The following is a 20,825-nucleotide window of genomic DNA, read 5'->3' as shown; positions in this document are numbered from 1 at the left end:
ACCTGCTACTCGACAGCCGTGATTTGCTGAGTTTGACTGGACGTGTGGCTGCTGAACCTGGACGTCGGCGCCTGAGCTTCTGTAGACTTGGAACCATGTGTTAAAGTTAAAAGCAGTAAAATGAGCCTCCATAAAAAGCAGCTTCAAGTCCAGTCCATCCATCCCTGCATTCAGGGATCCATATGCTCCTCTCTTTCTGCAGCATGAGCCAAATCCTACAGATAGAACAATTCTTTGTACCGTCTCCTATCACAACAATAAAATGTCCATTTTTGTCTTGCATGAATCCAAAACAGGTGGCAAAACTCTAAAACTTCAACAATCCTAAAACAAGTAAGGATAATCAGCAAACTGGACCATCTGAAAATAAACCCCACAAACAGTATGATTGCAGTGGTTTGGGTGGAAAAATGACTGTGGGGCGTTTTATTCACAAACTGTCAGAGCTGTTGAAGTTTGAACCACGGCTGTTTGTCTGTGTGTTTACTCTAATCTTTTTCAGTGGGGACTAAATCTGCACAAAATGAAGAAAAGGTTGCGATTTTGTGTACAAGCCGTGCCCTCATGGTTTGTTTGCAGGAGCCTGTGTACACGACTGGAAGCCGTGGATCCTGCTGATGTTGTGTTTGGCCTCGTGGAGGAATAACACTCCGCGTCCTACAGTGCGTCGCTCTCATTGTGTGTCGGGCGTCGTTGGATGTGATCAAATGTTGGACAGTTAAACAAATCCATGAAGGCGGGTGGAATGTCGGATCGCGGGGCGACATCCAGCTACTGTCAGCAACACGCGTGTGAGTGTGGGTCAGCGTTCGCCGTGGAAGAAGCTGGAGGAGGAGGTCTTCACCAGCGGGTGACGTTTATTCAGAGGATGAATGAATGACGGCTGGGGCTTTGTTTACCCTGTCCTCCAACCAGGCAGCAGGAGGCTTTGCTTCAGTCTTCATGCCTTCACCCAGCAGATGGCCCTCATATTGGACACATGTTTGCTTTAAGAAAAACCTGCCTCTGGATGAGGTCAGTTAAACTCCGAGCGATGACAGATCGAAGCAGCGGATGGATTCTAAAACAACAGACGTTTGTCCTTAAAGGAGACGTTACCAGTGTAGCTTCTGACATCAGTGCAACTTTTATAGCTTTATAAACTCTATCAAAGCACAACGGACACTTTAAACCTGTAAAAGTTGGTCTGAAAAGCAATGGTAAATGACAATAACTTTGGAAGTAATGAACACTGTTTTTTAACTTGAGGAATAGAATTAGAATTAGCTGATGCTTCTTAATCAAAGACTTAGGATGTAACTCGAAGGAAATCATCTGTCTTCCTACTGTTCTTCCTCATTCACCCTAACTACACAATTGTGTTCTCTATCAAGTGCCTCGTTTTTTGTTCCCTCCCTTTAAAGACTCAACTGAAGCGCACACTTTCCCACACACTCTTCTTTACATCCCACTTTGCTAACCTTAATACCCCAACAAGAGCAGCTACGTGTTTCAGCAGACACCATAGTGACTGCATGAAAGGACCCAGCACTTCAGCGGAGTGAATGCCAGCTCGCGCTTGCCTTTCTCCTAGATTTTCTTCTTTCCTTCTCCTTTTCATAGAAAATGTAGCTTTTATTTTAGAAAAGCTGGGATTATAGAAATCTTTAAACTAAGTCAAAGAATAAGAAATAAATCAAGAAACGCTTCAAGAACAGCCAGAGCAACTGAATCATAACACACTGTGTTACTGTATTTTCTTCTCTTTTTATAACTTTTATAATTGTCCCGCCAGCAGCCGACACAGTTAGTGACCTGCCGGTGGACACAGTGGAGCATTTAGCAGCTACTTTTAATGAGGGCTTGGAGACAAATAACAGAGAAAAAGTCAATATTGGACTTAAAGCTGCCAGACACCAGAAACACGCGCTGCGCAATGACTGCAGCTTGTAAACAGATAACTGTTAGCGAACAGTTACTACAGTATTTTAGTCCAAGCGCTGTCACGTGTCAGCGATACGTTTGTCACAGTACAGACAGAATACTGTAGCTTTGTGACTCATAAACCTTGTTTTATGTCGTATAATTAACTGTATTTGTTCAGAAGGGATTCACGCCAGAAGGAGGCGGTTGTGCAAAATAAGCTTTAAGACCTGATAAATAACATGCTTTTCAAAATTACTAACCACAATGTGAAGAGTTCATAAAAAGAAGTATGCTGAGAACAAAAGTGTCTGCTCACAACCATCCACCCTCTACACTAAATGACAGGGATTGCGTAATTATAGTTGTGTTAATATGACATAATGTTCTGTCCACAGATGTGGGGGGTTGGAGCAAAGCGCATGGATGAAACCGTGCCGCTACATGAGCAAACATGAGCTCATCTCCACATTTATGTTTGTGATTCAAGCATTTGATTCATGTGCATTCGGCGGTGAAGATTCCACGCACTAAAGTGAGATTTACAGCTGGGAAACTCGATTAACCTACTTGGAGTAAAACGAGTGCAACTCAAAGCGGTGTGAAAGCCCAGACTCAGTCCCAGGATGAAGACACGAGAAAGGTTTCTCATGATGCAAATGAAATATAACAAATATTCTCAAATGTTTGACTGTGCGTTTGTTTCATGTAAAGATCTGCAGGTTTCCTAAATGAAAAGCTAAACTTACCCGTTTTCCTGCAACCCTTTTGTTGCCATTGGAGGACCTGCCCTGAGGAGCTGGCAGTCGCCCAGTCAACAGAATGTCATTAATATCGATTAGTTTCAGGCCAGAGGGTTAATGTTACCTCATCAAAATGTTATTTGGCAGCCTGTCCCACCCCACCAAGAAAAATATCTCTGAGGAAGCACAGCGCTGGAGTGTTTCTCTGGTCAAATTGCTCAAAAGTACTGATGGGTTGGGTGTTGAAATCAGACCTAAAGGGGATTCGTAATGATAAAAAATGATCTTGAGCTGCACCACAAAGGCCGGGTTTAGATAAAGAGAAAGATTAGGAGGTATATGACAGCTCATCAACTTTAATTTCAATATGAAATATTATGCAAGACATGGATGGAACCTTAGAGAGACAGAGACTGTACAAGTAGTTAAATCAGCCCACGCTGCACTCTGTGAAGGTGAGGTGGGAGAGACTGCGTCAAGCAACTAAAGGCTGGATTCTGGACCCGTCATAGTCTGAGTATCAGATTTAACTCTTGACTGGGGAGAGATGTGGGAAACACTGAGGTCAATTGGAAGAAGCTTCTATTGCCTGAGCTTTTTGGCCCCAGACTCGACATTACACCAGTGTTTAACAAAAACCAAACGCTGAACATTCATCTATGGAGCCTGGTGGTGGTGGCTGTGTCATGCTGTGGTGTCTTCAAGGTTCTCAACAGCTCTGACAAGCTTGTGAAGGTAGGGGGTAAAATGAATATGGCAAAATGTCCTGAACAATGTAAAGAACGCCAAGTTAAACTAACCATAATTCAGTTCTCTAAAAAATGACAGAACACTGAAACCTTGAATGGGGAGAATCATTTCTATAAACACTTTGTGTGGGAAATAGCTTCAGCTGCTTGGACATATTATAACAATATGCTACTATTTCGATATTCAGAGGAGCCAGCTTGTCAAACCCTTGGCTGCAAATGTAGATGTGAGGGAGCTGGATCTGTGATCCAGATGCACCGACTCACTCGTTTACTCGCTCCTGATTGATGCCTGCAAAAAGAAAAGAAAGTCTCTGTGTGCTCCTATCTTTTATTTGCTTCATGAGGTGATTTATGGTGAAACACAACACTTTAGAGGACCAACAGGAAGATGATATGAATGGGATTTCTTGAACTGAATAACGTGCTCTTCATGAACACTTGCAAAACAGTGCTGTTGATTTAAATGCTAATGCAGTGACAAAGACTGAAAGGCTTAACGTGTCTGTTATAAAGTTCATGACCACTCAGGTAAAGAGAAACAGGTTCAGACCGATTCAAGTTCTGTAGTGAGTTTGTAGGAAAAAAGCCTCTGTTAACAGGTTCATGTGGGGCTTTTTGTGGTGGTTGCAGAGCCTTCAATTCATTTATTGGTCGGGTCACTGCAAACATACAAACTTCAACATCAGCTTTTACAAGTAATGTATAGAGAGAGTTCATGTTTATTTGAAACCGGTGGTAAAATTCTGTCACAAGGTAAAAACTGAATGTATTTATCTCAGCTTTACGTTCAACACAGTTAATTCCCCTAAAAAAAAACAAGCCCTGACTCGGAAATCCAGTAAAAGCTAAAAGCTAAAAAGCCACAGTTACAGTTTCAAGGCTTTAGCTTTGACAAAATATGTCAAACAGATACAAATGCGCGTCTTGATGTGGGTTTGGCTTTCAAAAAGCTATTTTGTGCAACTAAATCCAAACAATCAGCCGACGTAAAATGTTTCACATACCCCAAAAATTGATGCTACAGTTTTTTAACACCGGCCAAGTCCTATTTTACAGCCAGTGAGTATTTTTTTTGCTAAAATTAGAAAGCACAGTGTTGAAATAGCTCTATTGTGGCTGTGGCTGCTGGAAGCAGTGGAACGTTCAGGACAGAAATAAGTAACGACACAGCCCCTAGAAAAATCACTTCATTCCTGACGCTATTTATATTAAATTATTATGCAGAAGATCCCAAAATTACAACAGCCACAAATACAGAAGGGCAGCTACACTAAGAATCAATATATGCAGACACTGAATGTGTGCATACGCTCCCCAGGATGTGCATCAGAGAGGATCCTTTCACTAGTCGTATTGGCCTATTGTGATACACACATTGATGCTAATATGATACTTAATCATATTCATACGAGTCAGGCTTTTGATTTTTTATAATAAAGAGGAGAAATAAAGGCATTTCCTGCTTCTAAGTACTTGGCTGGGTGTGTTAGGGTGTTGACCTACTTCACTGATTATGCAGCTCTAGCTGTAAGATAAGAGCCTTCATTGTTTGAGTGACCCTGAGTGACTGCAAACTAGCTGGCTGCCCATTGCAGTGAATAATGCCACATTAATAACTGTCCACAGACCTTGACCTTTCTTTATCTCACTTCCAGCTGCGAAAAAACTGAACAGCTTCTGTGCTCCCTAGTGGAACAAGGAAGAGTTGGAAGAGGTGTTCCCTGTTTTCAACTGGTCGGGAGGTTTTTGATAAGAAAGACAGACAACACGAGGAAGCTTTCTGCCACAACCTTGGCTGCGGCACCAACTGTTAGAAGAGACGTGTGCAGAGAGAATCTGATGGTATCTGCTGACGAAGTGCTGCAGTTTGACCTCTCAAAAGGTCATGGTCATAGGACAGTCGGCAGTAACAAATGAAGTAAAACAAGGATGTAGGTAACATGCAATATTTACATGCCCATCGTTTAATGCATACATACACACAGGAATGCAAAACCTAATAATGTAGCAACCACCTCAGCAAAAAAAACTCAAAGGAACCGCATGAAGTACTCGCAGCAATCCACTCAAATAAACTTGGCAAACTTCATGACAGCTACAACAGCAAAGAAAGGCATCAGCGAAGGACCAGCCCAATAATCACGTGTTTCTGGCTGCAACTAACTAGAAAGCTCTGGAGCTTTCGGTTAAAGCTTTACTTACTAGAAAAACTAACTAGAAAAACATACATACCCTATTTTTTACACACAGATCTAGCAATTAAATGGATCACCTGCACTAGTTAGCTAACCGTGCTAATGTAGCTGCTAGCAATGACTAACATTCACTGACGCTGCCCTGATGTTTGTTTCTGTGCCTAATGTTAACCTGCCTGCTGAAAGATGGTTATAATCTCTAATTAAAATGTTTAAAGGTAACATTAGATTTAATGAAAATATAGTTTAAAACTTTAGATTTATATAGATTTACTGAACTGAGAATACAGAACCTTCAGTGGTTCTCTCTCAGACACTGACATTAGTGGATGACCTGCTTTTTCCCAGTAGCTACAGATGCCCCTTATGTACTAGAAAAAAGGGGGCAATACATATTTACCCCCTTACACCCTGAATATGGGTTAGTACATGTATGCTTGGATTATATTCCATTCTCTCATTGGCCTCTCTGCCAGGCCTATACAGTAAAACCCTGGACCTGAATGGAGAATAAGAGCTGCAGCTGTGGAAGCAGCAGGCAGTGAGACAAAAGTAAATAGAGTCATTCTCCAAATCAAGGCCAACTCATTGGACTCCTGGAGTTGTAACCCAATTATTCCCAGGCCACATGTTCTCAAAGCACGGTGCGTCAGGCAAAAAAGGGAGAAGCCTTTCTCCTGCAGTTGCCCCATAAAAATGAGAGAGAGAGGGAGGGTGGCAATGACATACAGTAGGATCAGTGTTCTTCCTATTACCTAAGTGTAAAGTCACTTTTAAACGATGTGGTTTTAGGGTTACGGTTGACACATAATGTAGAATAGGTCCTATAAAAGGACAGACGATGAATGAGTGTAATGTATAAAGAATATGTCCTGCAATTTGCTGATGGTGACCTGTAGAATATGTGGTGTGCTCACAGTAAGGAGTAATTATTGTGAAACAATTTATTTCAGGGTATTGCACACATTTTATAATCTTCACACAACATATGATCAGCCCCTCCTCCTCTGTCTTGATGTCAGTAACTTCTGGCTCCTCTTTTGGCCAGTTTATTTGTAACAACCCAGCCCTCCGGCCTGCTGGAGGCGCGTTTGCTCAGGCTTGTCTGTCTTTGTCACATGATGTCCTGTTCCTGTCTGTGATTGTGATTAGTTACACCTGTTTTGTGGTGTTTTTTGTGTTTTCCTTCCCTGCAGTGACCTTTAGTCAATATTGGTTTCATGTTTGTCTTTATTGTATTGTGTTTATGTTACTCCCTTCATTAAATTACATTATATTTTTTCCACTAGACTTTGTTCTTCCAATTTATCTGACTTCTCAGGACTTGCCCTTTGGAGGTACTGTGTAGTTGCTGTTTTCTGTGCTTCTTCTTCTTGGTTACCATTTGACTGGTGGATTCCATGGTATTCGTAGCTATCCTCCACACCTGCTGTCTTGTAGTTCTATCCCTTCAGTTCTGACTACCTTTACTCTCTTTGCTACCGTCTGACCACACTTACTTGATGTTGACTTGGGCAGTCAGCTTGAAGTTAACCTCTAGAGTTGTTTTCCACTTCCCCACTGAGTTCTGGATGAAGGTTCTTAGAAGGTTCTTGTATAATTCCAAGAATTCCATGATCCATAGACTTTCAAAGTAATAGACTTCTTGTAGTCAATCCAGGCAGGTTATTGGGCGGCAGTTGAATGGGACCGCTCCCTTCTGGGAGACCTTCAGGATCACGATTGTTCCCTTTTGGAGGTCCTTCTGGCTTGCTGATAGTAAAGATTTGGGAAGTTATTGTTAATTTCCTTCATGTTAAGTCGGAACCTAATTGAGATGCTGAGGTAAAAGCATGCCATCAAAAAGAATGTATGCATCTGTGAAGACCTTTGGCTCCATCGTGTGGGTGATGATGAGTACTACTTTACATGCAACTCAGCAGATTCCATACATTTGTGTGTGCGCGTGCCTGCTGTGAGCCTCTTTTTTTCTAAAAAGTAGAATGCAAGATCAAAGCAAACATCAGTGACCAAGGAAGACAGAAAGTAAGATGTGGTCGGTCGGTGCTAAACTAATGTATCAACACACTGAAGACTGAAATAAATCTGCTTTCAGTTTACCAATCAATTCATGTTTGACATTAGAGTTCAGTCTCTTAAACTGACTAATTTTTGAGTAGTATGAAATTCCTCAAAGACTCCTCAGATCTGTAAAAGCCAGTAATCCCAGCACATAGAGATGTACAAACTTAAAAAATAAACTTAAAATCACATGTACAGCACAGTAGTAGCACAATATAGACTGTTGGCACAGTGGCTGTCTGGCAAGCGTGATGCGGGACCCACATGCACAGCCGGAGACAGGAATCACTCGGGTGTCCGTTTCGTGAGGAACAACTTCACAGAACAGCAGGCAAAAATCAGGGTCAGCAACAGGAAATCCCACACAGGCAAAAGTACCGTCAGGGAGCAGGCAAAGACGCGTAAGTATGATAACGAAAACAGGCTCTTACTTTTGCTGGTACCGAGGACGAAACACCAGATACAGGTGAATTCATGCTACGATCTGGCAGAGAACTAAGGTGAGGACCGGTGATTAAATACACAGAATGGATACTGAAACGGAAACAGCTGCGAAGACAAATGACCCGAGACGTAAAGCAGAAACTAAACTGACAGAACAAAACCAGGAAATATGACAAAGTAAAACCGGAAACAGCAAACAGACAATGATACCGGTGGTGATTAAAAGCTGAGATATGACAGTACAGACCTCTCAAAAGAGAGGGTTGACTTAAACGTGTGGCTCAGAGTTGCACGTACGAAGGTCACTGACGGAGAAGTTAAGAAATGTGTGTGTTTCTGAAAATTTGTTTGTCTCCTTGTGTAAACATTAAACGCCAATGTGCGTTTACAGTTTGCTACTGTTTGTTTATTGAAAGTATATGTAGATGATTCAAACAGCAATTTTAAAAAAGGCTCTTGTGTTTACAATTTTGTTACTCCCGAAATGAGAAAACATATCATGAATTATGAATCATGTACATTAGTAAAATCAACTTATATTCAGTTACAAATATTCTTCCATTAAATCTAATATGAGCAATAGGTTTCTTCTGCACATTGGTACTTTGTGTTGGGTCTTCTTTCCTTCGCAGACTTCACTCTAACATTAGAATAGGTTAATTCATTTTCATAATTATCTGAAAAAGGTAATGACACAAAAATATGTCAGGAATATCTAATGTTTTTTGACATTATTCTGATCACTGTACCACAGATTAGTAACGTATCAAAGCATCAGCAAATCTGTCTTCAGAAATGTTAAGTATAACATATATGTTTTACATTAAGAAGTACATTTACACATGTACATTTTGAGTAAAGCAAAGTGGAATTTAAATAATGTTTTCATTACCTTCATCAACAGTCACAGTTCTTGGAGTCTTATGTAAGTGTCTCATACAGAGAATCAGAGCCAAAAGCAGAAGCAAAGCGCATACGCTGGCTATCACAGCAGCAGTAACAGTCAGCCAAAGAGGGTGAATGGAACCTACAGGAAACAATAACACAGTGTAAACATGGAAACTACTAAAACTACTACTGTCTTCTGTCCCCCACAGTTTTTTCTCATATAAATAACTGTCCGTGACATGAACTTTAGTTAAAGTGATCAGATAAGTTTACCTTTACAGCTCCTGAGCTGGATCACAGTTTGTTCTGAGCTGATGTCGTTCTGAGTGATACATGCTAAGTTTCCAGTGAGCTGGCCGTGTAAGCTGATGGTGACATTGGAAACCTCGGATGTCGATTTATTTGTGCTCTCAGCTCTGGTCTGTTCTAATATGTTGTCGTCCAAACTCCAAATGAACTCTACTCCGTCTCCCTCAGTGGAGCAGCAGACGACAGACTGTTTTGGTGACAAACACGTCTGCGACACCTCTGGTTTTGACACTGGAGCTGGAGGACAAATATGTACTTGTAATTGAACACAGTCGCAAAACAAACCTAAAGATTATAAAAGTCCAAATCCAGTTATCATGTGGGAGATTTAAAAAGTACAGAGATAAAATTCAGACACATTTTACTTTTTGTGGCCAAATTATTGAGAATGTTGTTAAATGGAAGAGATTTCTAATACAATGTAAAAGCAAAATGTAGGAAACAAAAGCTTTAATTACAAAATGGTAAATGTACATTTGCTGGTAATAGAAATTTACAATTACTATTAATATAAAATCATACAAACTTCTAAAATAAAGTGTTTGGTATTACCTTGTACTTCTAGATGAAAGTTGGTTGTGTGTGATAATTGACCTTCATGGTTAAACGTTTCCAGCAGGTAATTTCCAGAATCTGTCGTTCTCACCACGTCAAGTGTCATAGTTGTATTTGTTAATTGTGTAATACGACTTCTATAGTCCTCATTTATATCCTCTACCTTGTCATTGTTTACCCTTAAGATGTTAATGTTACTCTTTTTCAAATGTGTTTTTTTCTTGTGAGTGAGTATTTGAAAGGTCAGTGGCTCATCAAGTTTTGCAATGCAGTGCTGAGTAGTTTCATTCACTTCAATTTTGCATTTCACAGCCCCTGATAGAAACAAACAAAATGGCTCATTAGAAAACTTTTATATAATAGTGAAAGATTATTGTGTTTTTTTATTTAAATGAAAACCTGTGAACTGCAACTGTTAACTCTGTAAATACCTACAAAGGTTTGCTTAGAATGCTTCAACCCTTAGTCACTTTTTAATTAATTTAGTCAAAATTAATGTCAGTTGCAAAATAAAATATTTTATAAAATATTTATATATCGTATAGTATCTGTAATATTGAACCAGTAAATCTTCAGTGATGTTGGTCTGTGTGCAAATGTAAAAATACCTTTGGTCAGAGCTGCTGTAGACAGAGCTGTGATGATCATATAGAAGAAAAACATTTTCTGTTGAAAAGAAATGCAACTTTTAAAAAACTTGATTTGCTCTTGTGCATAAACCTAAACCTGTATTTAATTAAGTTACACAACTTTAACAAAACAAATGTGTATATATGCCAAAAAAAATCACCAACTACTGTAAATAAATATTGAGCTTTACTTTTAAGAACTATTAGACAATCGTTACTCACTACTTTTAGAAGTGCGTCCTCTTTGTGGCTCACTGAATGACCTGTGAATTTTGCAGTGACAACAGATCAGGTGGTTTCTGTTTTTTTATATTGTACTGTGTGTAGCGAGAACCGAGGAAGCAGTTTTTTGTGCTTGAAAACCACTGAAGGACAAACTAAATACTGTCAGGTCATTGTCTTAAAAGAAGTTAAAATAAATAATTTCTAGAATAAAAATGTATGGCCTACATATATAGAAACGTAAATGTAAATTTCATTTACTTATAAGGGAACAAAACTGTATGTTTAAGTGTTTAAGTATGGTATCATGTTCTGTATGGCTGTAGCATGTAGTCACTAGTTACTGGTGTGGCTGACATTAAGTTTTAAAATTAGTGAGAAATTCAGGGCACAAATGAAATTAAAGGCATAATTTCTGATTATTTAATGTTAAGTAGTAGTAGTGAATTGATTCTTGTTTATAAATTGTTATTTGATTATCTGATTATTAATTAATTATTAATAAACTGAACACAAAACCTAGTTTTAACAGCGTGTCACATGTGTTATTCACAAAGGCAAATGTCTAACAAGCTAATATCTTGTTATGAAGCTGCTGACATCATTTTTTTATATACTGTTGCAACAATTTTCAACCTATGTTGACTATAAGAATACACGTGGACTAAAAATATACTGCTGCATTCAACAAGAAGAACACACCCCAGTGGCGGTGTTGGTTTGCAGCTGCTAATGTGTGTGACAATAAGCCAGTAAGTGTGTTCCAGAAAGACCAGTTTGACGTAGGACCTGCTGCACGTCAGAGCGCTGCACAGCCCTTCTGCACCTTTGCTCGTACTGAGCAGCAGTTTTACACAAGTTATAAGACTTTGGCATGTTGCTATTAAAAAGGTGCTGTGTCCAGGACAGTTGATTGGAAATGAATGTAGCATGAATTAACAAATAACCCAGAATGTGGACAGAATGTATCACTGCAACATTCGTCGTTTTTGTAACAGTAACTTGAAGGTCAGTATATCTTAGCATGGTTGTTTTTTATGCCACTTATTTCTCTTTCAAGTCTTTCGAAAAGCTGCACAAACTTATAAACGTCAGATACTAATATCCTGATAATGAGTATTTTGTCCACTTCCTGAAGTGGTCACCAGAGATGTGCTGCTGGTGGGAGAACCACAGAGCAGCATTTGTGAGCTTTGTTTACCGCTGTCTGCATTGCTAAAATTGTCAAGCATGTGTACAAGCTAGTTATCACTAAGGTTGAAAACCACAAGTATCGCATTATCTATACTTGTATGCACCCTTGGTGCAACTGCTCAAGCCTTTTTAGCCCTTAATATTATTCCTATTCTTCTTATGTTGTTCATATGTGCATTCTCAAATTCCAATATTTAAAAAGCAGCACTGGGGGAAATAAACCCATTTTTTAGTCATTAAATACACATCACCAAATCAAATACACCAATTATAACATAGAAAATAAACATATAAAACGTCAAAATGCAGAATATTCAATATACAGCATGATTGTTCTGTGTAAGTCAGCCTGCAGTTGCACTGCAAACTTATCTCAACTGTAATATTGGCCACAAGTAACTTGAGCAACACAATGCATTGTTCTAATAGAAAGAGGACTTTGGCTCCATCTTGTGATTATAAGTAATTACTGCATTGTTGTTGCAGTGGGTGTCCAATAGACGTCACCTAAGAGATAAACTAGTCACTGATGAATTCCTGACAGAGTAGTTTAGAGGAAAAAAAACTTCCTCATTTTCAGTCCATAAAATTCATTCATATCAGGTCAAAACAGCAATAATCACTAATCATTGGTCAATCTGAAGGAAGGAAGAGACCTGGTCAGTGTTTGTGTATGGTTTAAAGAGAGGTTGGGGTCTTTCATAGATAACCTTTATGTTGAATGCTGGTCTATTTCTCTTAACATTTCTTATCACTGTAAATTCAGTGTAGACAATTTCAGTTTCATCAATGCCTGGAAAGTAGGAAAAAAGTACTAACGGCTGTCAAGCAGTTATTGTTAATGTTCAGCATAGATTCAACCTTAGACCGACTGACGTGAGGCTGATTTTGCCAGGAGCGTGCCTGTGTATTCTAATGTGTTGTGTATGTGCACATGTTTTGCCTAGTAGATGTTTGTGTGTGGCTGCTGGAGGGCCACTCAGCTGCCTGTTGGATGTAAAGTTATAACAATTAGTTAGCTTTGCATCTATTCTTTTAGAAAACCTTTTATATTAAACCATTTTTTTACATACCACCTGCTAGTACAGCCACAGTTGCTTCCCGATCCAGTGCCGTCCAGTTTGTCGACGCTGATGACAGCCCTGCAGCCTTCTGCCATGAACTTTTTACGGATGGGGAACAGTCGGCGGCGGCGATCGAGGATCTCCTTGGGGAACTGATCGTGACGCTGTGGTCGGTTCCCTTCAGCTGTCTGCCCCGGCTCTTAACCAATTCCTTCTGCTTCAAGTCATGAAACTTGGCAACGATGGGTCGTGGTCTTCCTCCGAGACGGTGGGAACGATAAAATCTCGCTTCTCCTCCCAGAAGAACCAGTGCTTCCTGGTTTGAAGGAATTTACCTCATCTTTAGCTGCCCTGGAAACAGGGGAATAAATGATCACTCCTCTGCATAGATATTATGGAGGAATGGAAGTGTCCCTTCATTCATAATAGTTGAACATCTTAAGATTGTTTTGTAGTTTAAATGGTGTCTGTAGCTTAAAGAATGTTGAAGTAAAAGATGAAAGAAGACAAACCTGGAGAGTATTTGAAAAGTTGTTTCAAAGCATTTTAATAGGAAAATGATAATATTTTCAATGTTTTCATAGTTGAATAGTTTCTGTAGATGAAATTATGCGGGACTAGTTCAGTGCAGAAAAACGTTTCAAAACTCAATACAGTTAATGCTTTGCAGCATTTGCTGTGATTAAGACATTAATCATTTATTAACCTGGATACTAACACTTGTGGTGTTTGTTACATGCATACATAAAGACAGCATTAACAGAAGAACAGCTTTAAGATATGTAATATTCCACAACACAGAGTGGACACTGATCTTTTCCACCAAAGGATGGCAGTGTTGCTCAATGTCTCTTCATTTTTTCCCTTTGACAGTTGAACAGGAAATCTTATAAGTCAATGAATCTTTGGTGTATAATAATCATTGTTACAAATTAAAGTATACGGTCTACTGAACACATTGGTGTTCATCTTATGAAGGTTGATGATTCCAAAGTATTTGATTTGGAGTGTAGGTCCAAACTAAAAGTCTTTCATTCTGGATTATCCCACATGTTTTATGGCTGCTGGCCTCCCTTTGGTGGCTGTTTGCGAGGAGTGTGAGAACAGATCTTTTTGCATGTGATCTATGATGAAGGTCCTTAGATCTGGTGAGATAACCACAAGGGGAGCATCCTGGGACCATATGGTTTCTTTTAGTTAGACAAGCCTTAGTCTTATTCTAGGGGATTAAGGATTGTCTCCTGCTGGAAGGAGACATTCTGAAACATGACACATGACCATTAGCTAATTTGGTGTGTGCAGTTGCTGGTGCTTTGCCAAGATGGACAGATAAGAAAATGTTTTAGTGTTCACATAAATAGGGTCTTGTCCAATGTAAAGACGTTTGTGTGGCACTTAGGAACCAAAGTGAGAAAACACTTTCCACAGCAGTGAGGTTTTCTCTCTAATACACTAAATAAACTCTAAACTCTCTAACACGTTGCTGAGCCAGTAAACAACCCTGAGACGAGAGAACACTTTTTGCAGAGAAGGTGTTGCCACACTGCGCACAGCCATATAACTTCTCTCCAGAGTGAACCTTTTCATGATGATGATTTCCTTCGCCGATGGTCCGGTGAGGGCCTGGCTACAGAGATACAGCTTCGAAGCTCTTCTTCCTTTGCTCCAGCGTGAACACATTTGTGTACCTGCAAATGACTGAGCTGAAGAAACGCTTTTCCACACTGTTCACATGAATGAGGCTTCTCTCCAGTGTGAATACGTTGGTGTGCAAGTAAACTACTGCTGCAAGAGAAAGCTTTTCCACACTGTTCACATGAATGAGGCTTCTCTCCAGTGTGAATACGTTGGTGTGCAAGTAAACTACTGCTGCAAGAGAAAGCTTTTCCACACTGTTCACATGAATGAGGCTTCTCTCCAGTGTGAATACGTTGGTGTACTTGCAAATAACTGAGCCAAGCGAATGCTTTTCCACACTGTGCACAAGAGTAAGGTTTCTCTCCAGTGTGAACACGTTTGTGTACACGTAAACTACTTCTTTGAGAAAAAGCTTTTCCACACTGTTCACATGAATGAGGTTTCTCTCCAGTGTGAACATTTTTGTGTATTTGCAAATAACTGAGCCAAGCAAATGCTTTTCCACACTGTGCACAAGAGTAAGGCTTCTCTCCAGTGTGAACACGTTTGTGTGCACGTAAACTACTTCTGTGAGAGAAAGCTTTTCCACACTGTTTACATGAAAGAGGCTTCTCTCCAGTGTGAACACGTTGGTGCGCCAGTAAACTACTGCTGCGAGAGAAAGCTTTTCCACACTGTTCACATGAATGAGGCTTCTCTCCAGTGTGAACACATTTGTGTGCACGTAAACTACTGCTTTGAGAGACAGCTTTTCCACACTGTTTACATGAAAGAGGCTTCTCTCTAGTGTGAATACGTTTGTGTGCACTTAAACTACTGCTGCAAGAGAAAGCTTTTCCACACTGTTCACATGAATGAGGCTTCTCTCCAGTGTGAATACGTTGGTGTACTTGCAAATAACTGAGCCAAGCGAATGCTTTTCCACACTTTGCACAAGAGTAAGGTTTCTCTCCAGTGTGAACACGTTTGTGTGCACGTAAACTACTTCTTTGAGAAAAAGCTTTTCCACACTGTTCACATGAATGAGGTTTCTCTCCAGTGTGAACATGTTTGTGTATTTGCAAATAACTGAGCAAAGCAAATGCTTTTCCACACTGTGCACAAGAGTAAGGCTTCTCTCCAGTGTGAACACGTTGGTGCGCCAGTAAATTACTGCTGCGAGAGAAAGCTTTTCCACACTGTTCACATAAATGAGGCTTCTCTCCAGTGTGAATACGTTGGTGTGCCTGTAGATGACAAAGCTGAAAGAATGATTTTCCACACTGTTCACATGAGTAAGGTTTCTCTCCAATGTGATTACATTTGTGTGCCTGTAGATGCCTAAGTTGAGAGAATGCTTTTCCACACTGTTTACATGAGTATGGTTTCTCTCCAGTGCGAACACAAAAGTACATTTTCGAATCCGTTGACCTGTAGAAAGCTACACCACATTGTATGCACGTGTGTGGTTCCTCTCCAGTATACATTTGATGCTGGGTCCTTAAGTTTCTTTTTGCAGAGAAGGTTTTACCACACTGGTCAGAGCTGTATGGTTTCTCTCCAGAATGACCCTTTTGATGATTTTTTGGCTTTGATGGTCCATTAGGGGCCTGGCTACATTGCTGACAAAGATACAGCCTTGAATCTGCTTTTTCTCTGTGTTCCTAAAGTGACAGATACAGAAGAGAAGAAAATTAGGAAACAGTGCCATAGAGAACATTTTAACCTGTAAGGTAACTGCACTGATTTTGAGTGTGTAGTGAAAATTGCCCAACTTTTTAGATCACAGCCTATTTTCTAGTTTATAATATAGCTATATTATGTATGTATGCTATATGATCCCCCAATGTAGGGGACACTTATGAGATGTGATATGGTGTGTAAAAATATGTGTATGCTATTGATGAAAGGTTACGAATAACAAGATAAAGAATTTCTCAGTCTGACAAAAAAGCACTTTCAGGATGAATAGCTCCCTATTCACACACACACACACACACACACACACACACACACACACACACACACACACACACACACACACACACACACACACACACACACACACACACACACACACACACACACACACACACACACACACACACACACACACACACACACACACACACACACACACACACGGCCCTTGAACCCTGCAGCTTAAAGAAGTGCGGCTAATTTTACTGGTTTATGGGTTTCATGCCGCCGAACATAGCCTAGATGTTTACACTGTGCCGATCTGTCTAAAAGTTGTTGATGCTTTCAGTTTGTATGTGCCCTCAAGTCATTGTCATTATTATCCTCGAGCTTCCTCAATCCTTCTTCATTTTGCCTTAAATAAATGGCTCATTGTAGAGACAGTAAAGACATTTCACTTATGGTTATATTCCAAGCACGCAGGAGTTGCTGTTTTCAACAAAACAATCAGCACCTAAAGAAGTTGAGAAGAAAAAGCCTGTTCGTCAGGGAATAGACGAGTAAGGAGCTTGGTACCACCTCCCTCCGCCAAGAGAAAAACGTCAACAAAACAGCGAGAATGCACGTGACAAAGTAATTGTGGTACTGCCTAATTCTGATACTGAAGACGATGAGCGGTTTTAATGTGCAGAAGGCATAAAAAGATCAATTACACCACTGTATTTATTTATTTTTTTAAACCAGCTGAGTTACAGGCGCGAAAACCAAGACAGCGGCATGTACGAACACAGCGGCTCGACGTTCCCCACGAATCTTTACTCTTTTATGTTTCTACTGTCTTTTGTATTTGTTTTTTGCCCCATCATACAACAGATGACAGTCGAGAAGACCTGGTTGGCATAGGACAGCAACTTAAAAACAGAAGTTACTTATGCTTATTCTAAGACTCACAATATCCCCACCAGAGCTAGCAAGACCCCCCGGAGCACCGTGGATTGTTGTTGGAACAAACAAGCGAAGAAGACATCAAGACATTGAAACACAGACAGAGACTGTGCTTTTATACGTTGAGACCCAAGTAGAAAATGTCACTGTAGACAAACAAATACGGACTTTCCCAAATAGGAAACCCTGGATCACCAGCGAAGTTCAGACTCTGATCAGGGCCCACGATCTGGCATTCAAAGTAGGCAACACTCTACAGCACTGATAGAGCTAACCTTAGAAGGGGCATGAAACATGCCCAGGAGATGTATAAAAGGAAGGTAGAGGGCCACTTCACAGACAATGACCCACGGCAGATGTGGAAGGGCATACAGGAAATGACCAGGCAGACCTGGCAGAGGAACTAAACCTCAGCAACATCACACAGCAGGTGTGGCAGCACCTAAAACACTATAAACCCAGCAACACACAGCAACTGAAGCAGATCTTCTCACGTTTTGATGCACTGATAGCAGTAAAGCTGATACTGAATCGCCTCCTCAAGCCGGCCACAATTGTACCACTGTCAGAGAAAGACTAGCAGCATCAGTTTCAACATCTACTGACCAGTTGTTTTGAAGTTTGCCATAATGAAATGTCCTGTCCTGCCTCACAATGGATCCATTTCAGTTCACATACAGAGTTAACGGATGGACAGAAGACACTCCTGCCACGGCTTCCATGCATTTAGCCTGTGGAACAGCAGGGACGCTTTGCCAGCTTCAGCTCAGACTTCAATACAACACTAACGGGCAGACTGATAGAGGAGTCTTCTTCTGCACAGAGCACAAGGCGGCTCCACGGAGGGTCATTACCTCCACACAGATCTACACTTCACACGGTCAATACAGCAGCAGCAGTGTGCACACAGGCAGGACATGGTGCGTTTAAGGTCCTGCCCTCTGGCAAGAAATTTAGGGCATTAAGATTCTGAACAAACAGACTTAAGACCAGTTTCACAACATTACAACAGAACTGATCCATCTATAACTAGTTTAATTAGCTGCTATTTAGCTGCACCTCCGCCACGTTAGCATCTCAAGCCTGTGGTTGCTACAATAAATCTAACAAACACATGGCCAGTTTCTATTAGCAGAGAACAAAGGACCCTTTACTCTGCAGAGCAGCGTCTGTGTGTGTCCACACATCTGCAGCCTGCTTTTCCTCTGTTCTGCCACAGAACACCGACATTTTTGAATTAGTGTCGCTATGAACCGCTTTTAGCAGTAAATCAGCACCGACCTGTTCATCTGTGGCACCAGCGTGGTCGGGGTCCTGCTGCTCCTCCTTTATTCCGCTAATGGAGCGGGCCGGTTCGGTTAAACTAGGGTCCTGCTGCTCCTCCTTTATTCCGCTAATGGAGCGGGCCGGTTCGGTTAAACTCGGGTCCTGCTGCTCCATCTTTATTCTGCTAATGGAGCGGTCCGGTTCGGTTAAACTCGGGTCCTGCTGCTCCTCCTTTATTCCGCTAATGTACCGGCCCTGTTCGGTTAAACTCGGGTCCTGCTGCTCCATCTTTATTCTGCTAATGGCCCGGTTCCGCTCAGTTAAACTCGGGTCCTGCTGCTCGGTATCGCTCTCATTTTGGTCTAGATGAACGTCCACCTCCTCTTCTTTCATTTTGAGTTTGTACTGATCCATCTTGATCCTCGTTGCTAAAGCAGCTCTGTGCTCTATGACCTCTACGATGGCGGAACAAAGACACCGGATTTCACAGACTCCCGCCTCGTCTTTATCTTCTTCGGGGGTGTTCTTTTCTTCTTCTTCAGTATTTTACGGCGGCTTGTATTCATACAGTTGCACTACCGCCACCTACCGTATTCTACATCCCTCACACCCTGGACAGTCAGTAGCAGCAGGTAAAAACAGGCAATGACCCAGCAAGGAAAAAATGAACCAGGTGAGCATCTATGGAAGTAACGGGCACAGGTGAGTGAAATTCACTTGATTAGAGAAAGAGAAGAGAAGTATGAAAATTGGTGCAGTCCAGTGTGTAGAGAGAACTACATTGTTTAAAACAAGAACTGAAACATAATGGATGTATATATGCGTGTACAGTATGTACTGTAATGGAAAATTGTTTCTTCCTTATTCAACGCAGTTATTATATGATTTATGATGTATGCCCTGCAATTAATATCTTATGCTTTGTCCTATTTCTGTTTTATATATTTGACATTTCACCTAGATTGTTCAATGGTTGTCTCTGCCTCATGGACTCTGGACTCTAGCTCCAAAACCCAAGTTGTAACCCAATTATTCCCAGGCCACATGTTTTCAAAACAGGCACCCTGTCAGGCAAAAAAGGGAGAAGCCTTCTTTCTTGCCTCATAAAAGGGGGAAAGGGAATGACTATAAAAAATAGTCAGTTAGTGTTCTTCCTTATTGCCTAAGTGTAAAATCACTTTTAAACGATGTGGTTTTAAGGTTATGGTTGACACATAATGTAGAATGGGTCCTTATTGAAAGAGAGATGATGAATCAGTGTAATGTATAAAGACTATGTCCTCCAATTTTCTGATGGTGGACTGTAGAATATGGTGTGTATTCAGAGTAAGGAGTAATTAAGACAGTTTGTTACAGGGAATTAGACACATTTAATAATTTTCACAACGCAATATGATCAACCTGTTTAACCTCCCTCCCTCTTCTCAGAAGTTCAGTTCAGTTAGAATTTCATCTAGGTAGCTCAACGGAATGGTTTTCTCAATGGGTTTTCTAACAGTATACATTTGGTAAGTTATTATATGTTATTAATGTGAGTTGCTGAGTTAAAAAAGCACCTCATTAATTAGAAACATATGTATCTGTAAAGGCATTTGGAAATTCCTTATTAGTTCCACAGTGGGGAAATCAGTTTTCTGCATTTGACCCATCCCTCTTGGGGGAGCAGTGAGCTGCCACATGAGGGGGCTAGTGCAAAGTGTGTCACTTAAAGACGCACCTGATGCCGGGATCGAACCACTGAGTGTTGCCTTCTGACGCTCTACCAACTGAGCTACCACGCCGTAGGCAGTGCATACATAATTGTCCCATACTATATATGAAAAACATGGTGTGTGTGATGTGCATCTAATAAGAATGTGCGCTTTAACAAATATGTTTGCTTCACAAATAATAAAATAATAAATAATATTAATAAAAATATTTTTCTATTCCTATCACTTGAATCAATTCCAGAGGAATAAACTTATATAGATATATAATCATTTTAAGTTATGACTAAAAGAACTTTAGTGAATATGTTGCCAATATGTTCAGCGTTTGCACCAAAATGTTTATACTAGTTTGCATGTGCATACCAGAGCATGTTTCCTTTCAATGTTGCTCGCACTAGGTAAATGAG

General features: G+C 40.5%; 2 protein-coding genes across 2 annotated transcripts; both read right to left on the bottom strand.

Annotated features, from left to right (window-relative positions):
* Positions 1-8,429: 8,429 nt before the first annotated feature.
* LOC114869339 (uncharacterized) lies at positions 8,430-11,952 on the bottom strand. The gene is made up of 6 exons (XM_029173507.3): positions 10,701-11,952; positions 10,458-10,515; positions 9,847-10,164; positions 9,259-9,531; positions 8,990-9,124; positions 8,430-8,774 (listed from the first exon to the last, which is right to left on the bottom strand). The coding sequence occupies exons 2-6, from the start codon at positions 10,510-10,512 to the stop codon at positions 8,665-8,667; spliced, it is 891 nt and encodes a 296-aa protein (XP_029029340.1). The 5' UTR covers positions 10,513-10,515; positions 10,701-11,952; the 3' UTR covers positions 8,430-8,664.
* Positions 11,953-13,487: 1,535 nt separating this feature from the next.
* Positions 13,488-19,772, bottom strand: LOC114869338 (zinc finger protein 883-like). The gene is made up of 2 exons (XM_029173506.3): positions 18,722-19,772; positions 13,488-16,239 (listed from the first exon to the last, which is right to left on the bottom strand). The coding sequence occupies exons 1-2, from the start codon at positions 19,118-19,120 to the stop codon at positions 14,542-14,544; spliced, it is 2,097 nt and encodes a 698-aa protein (XP_029029339.1). The 5' UTR covers positions 19,121-19,772; the 3' UTR covers positions 13,488-14,541.
* Positions 19,773-20,825: the final 1,053 nt, after the last annotated feature.

This window comes from Betta splendens, chromosome 14 (genome assembly GCF_900634795.4).
Source record: "Betta splendens chromosome 14, fBetSpl5.4, whole genome shotgun sequence".
Lineage (NCBI taxonomy): Eukaryota > Metazoa > Chordata > Actinopteri > Anabantiformes > Osphronemidae > Betta > Betta splendens.
This window is presented reverse-complemented; position numbering and strand designations above follow the sequence as displayed.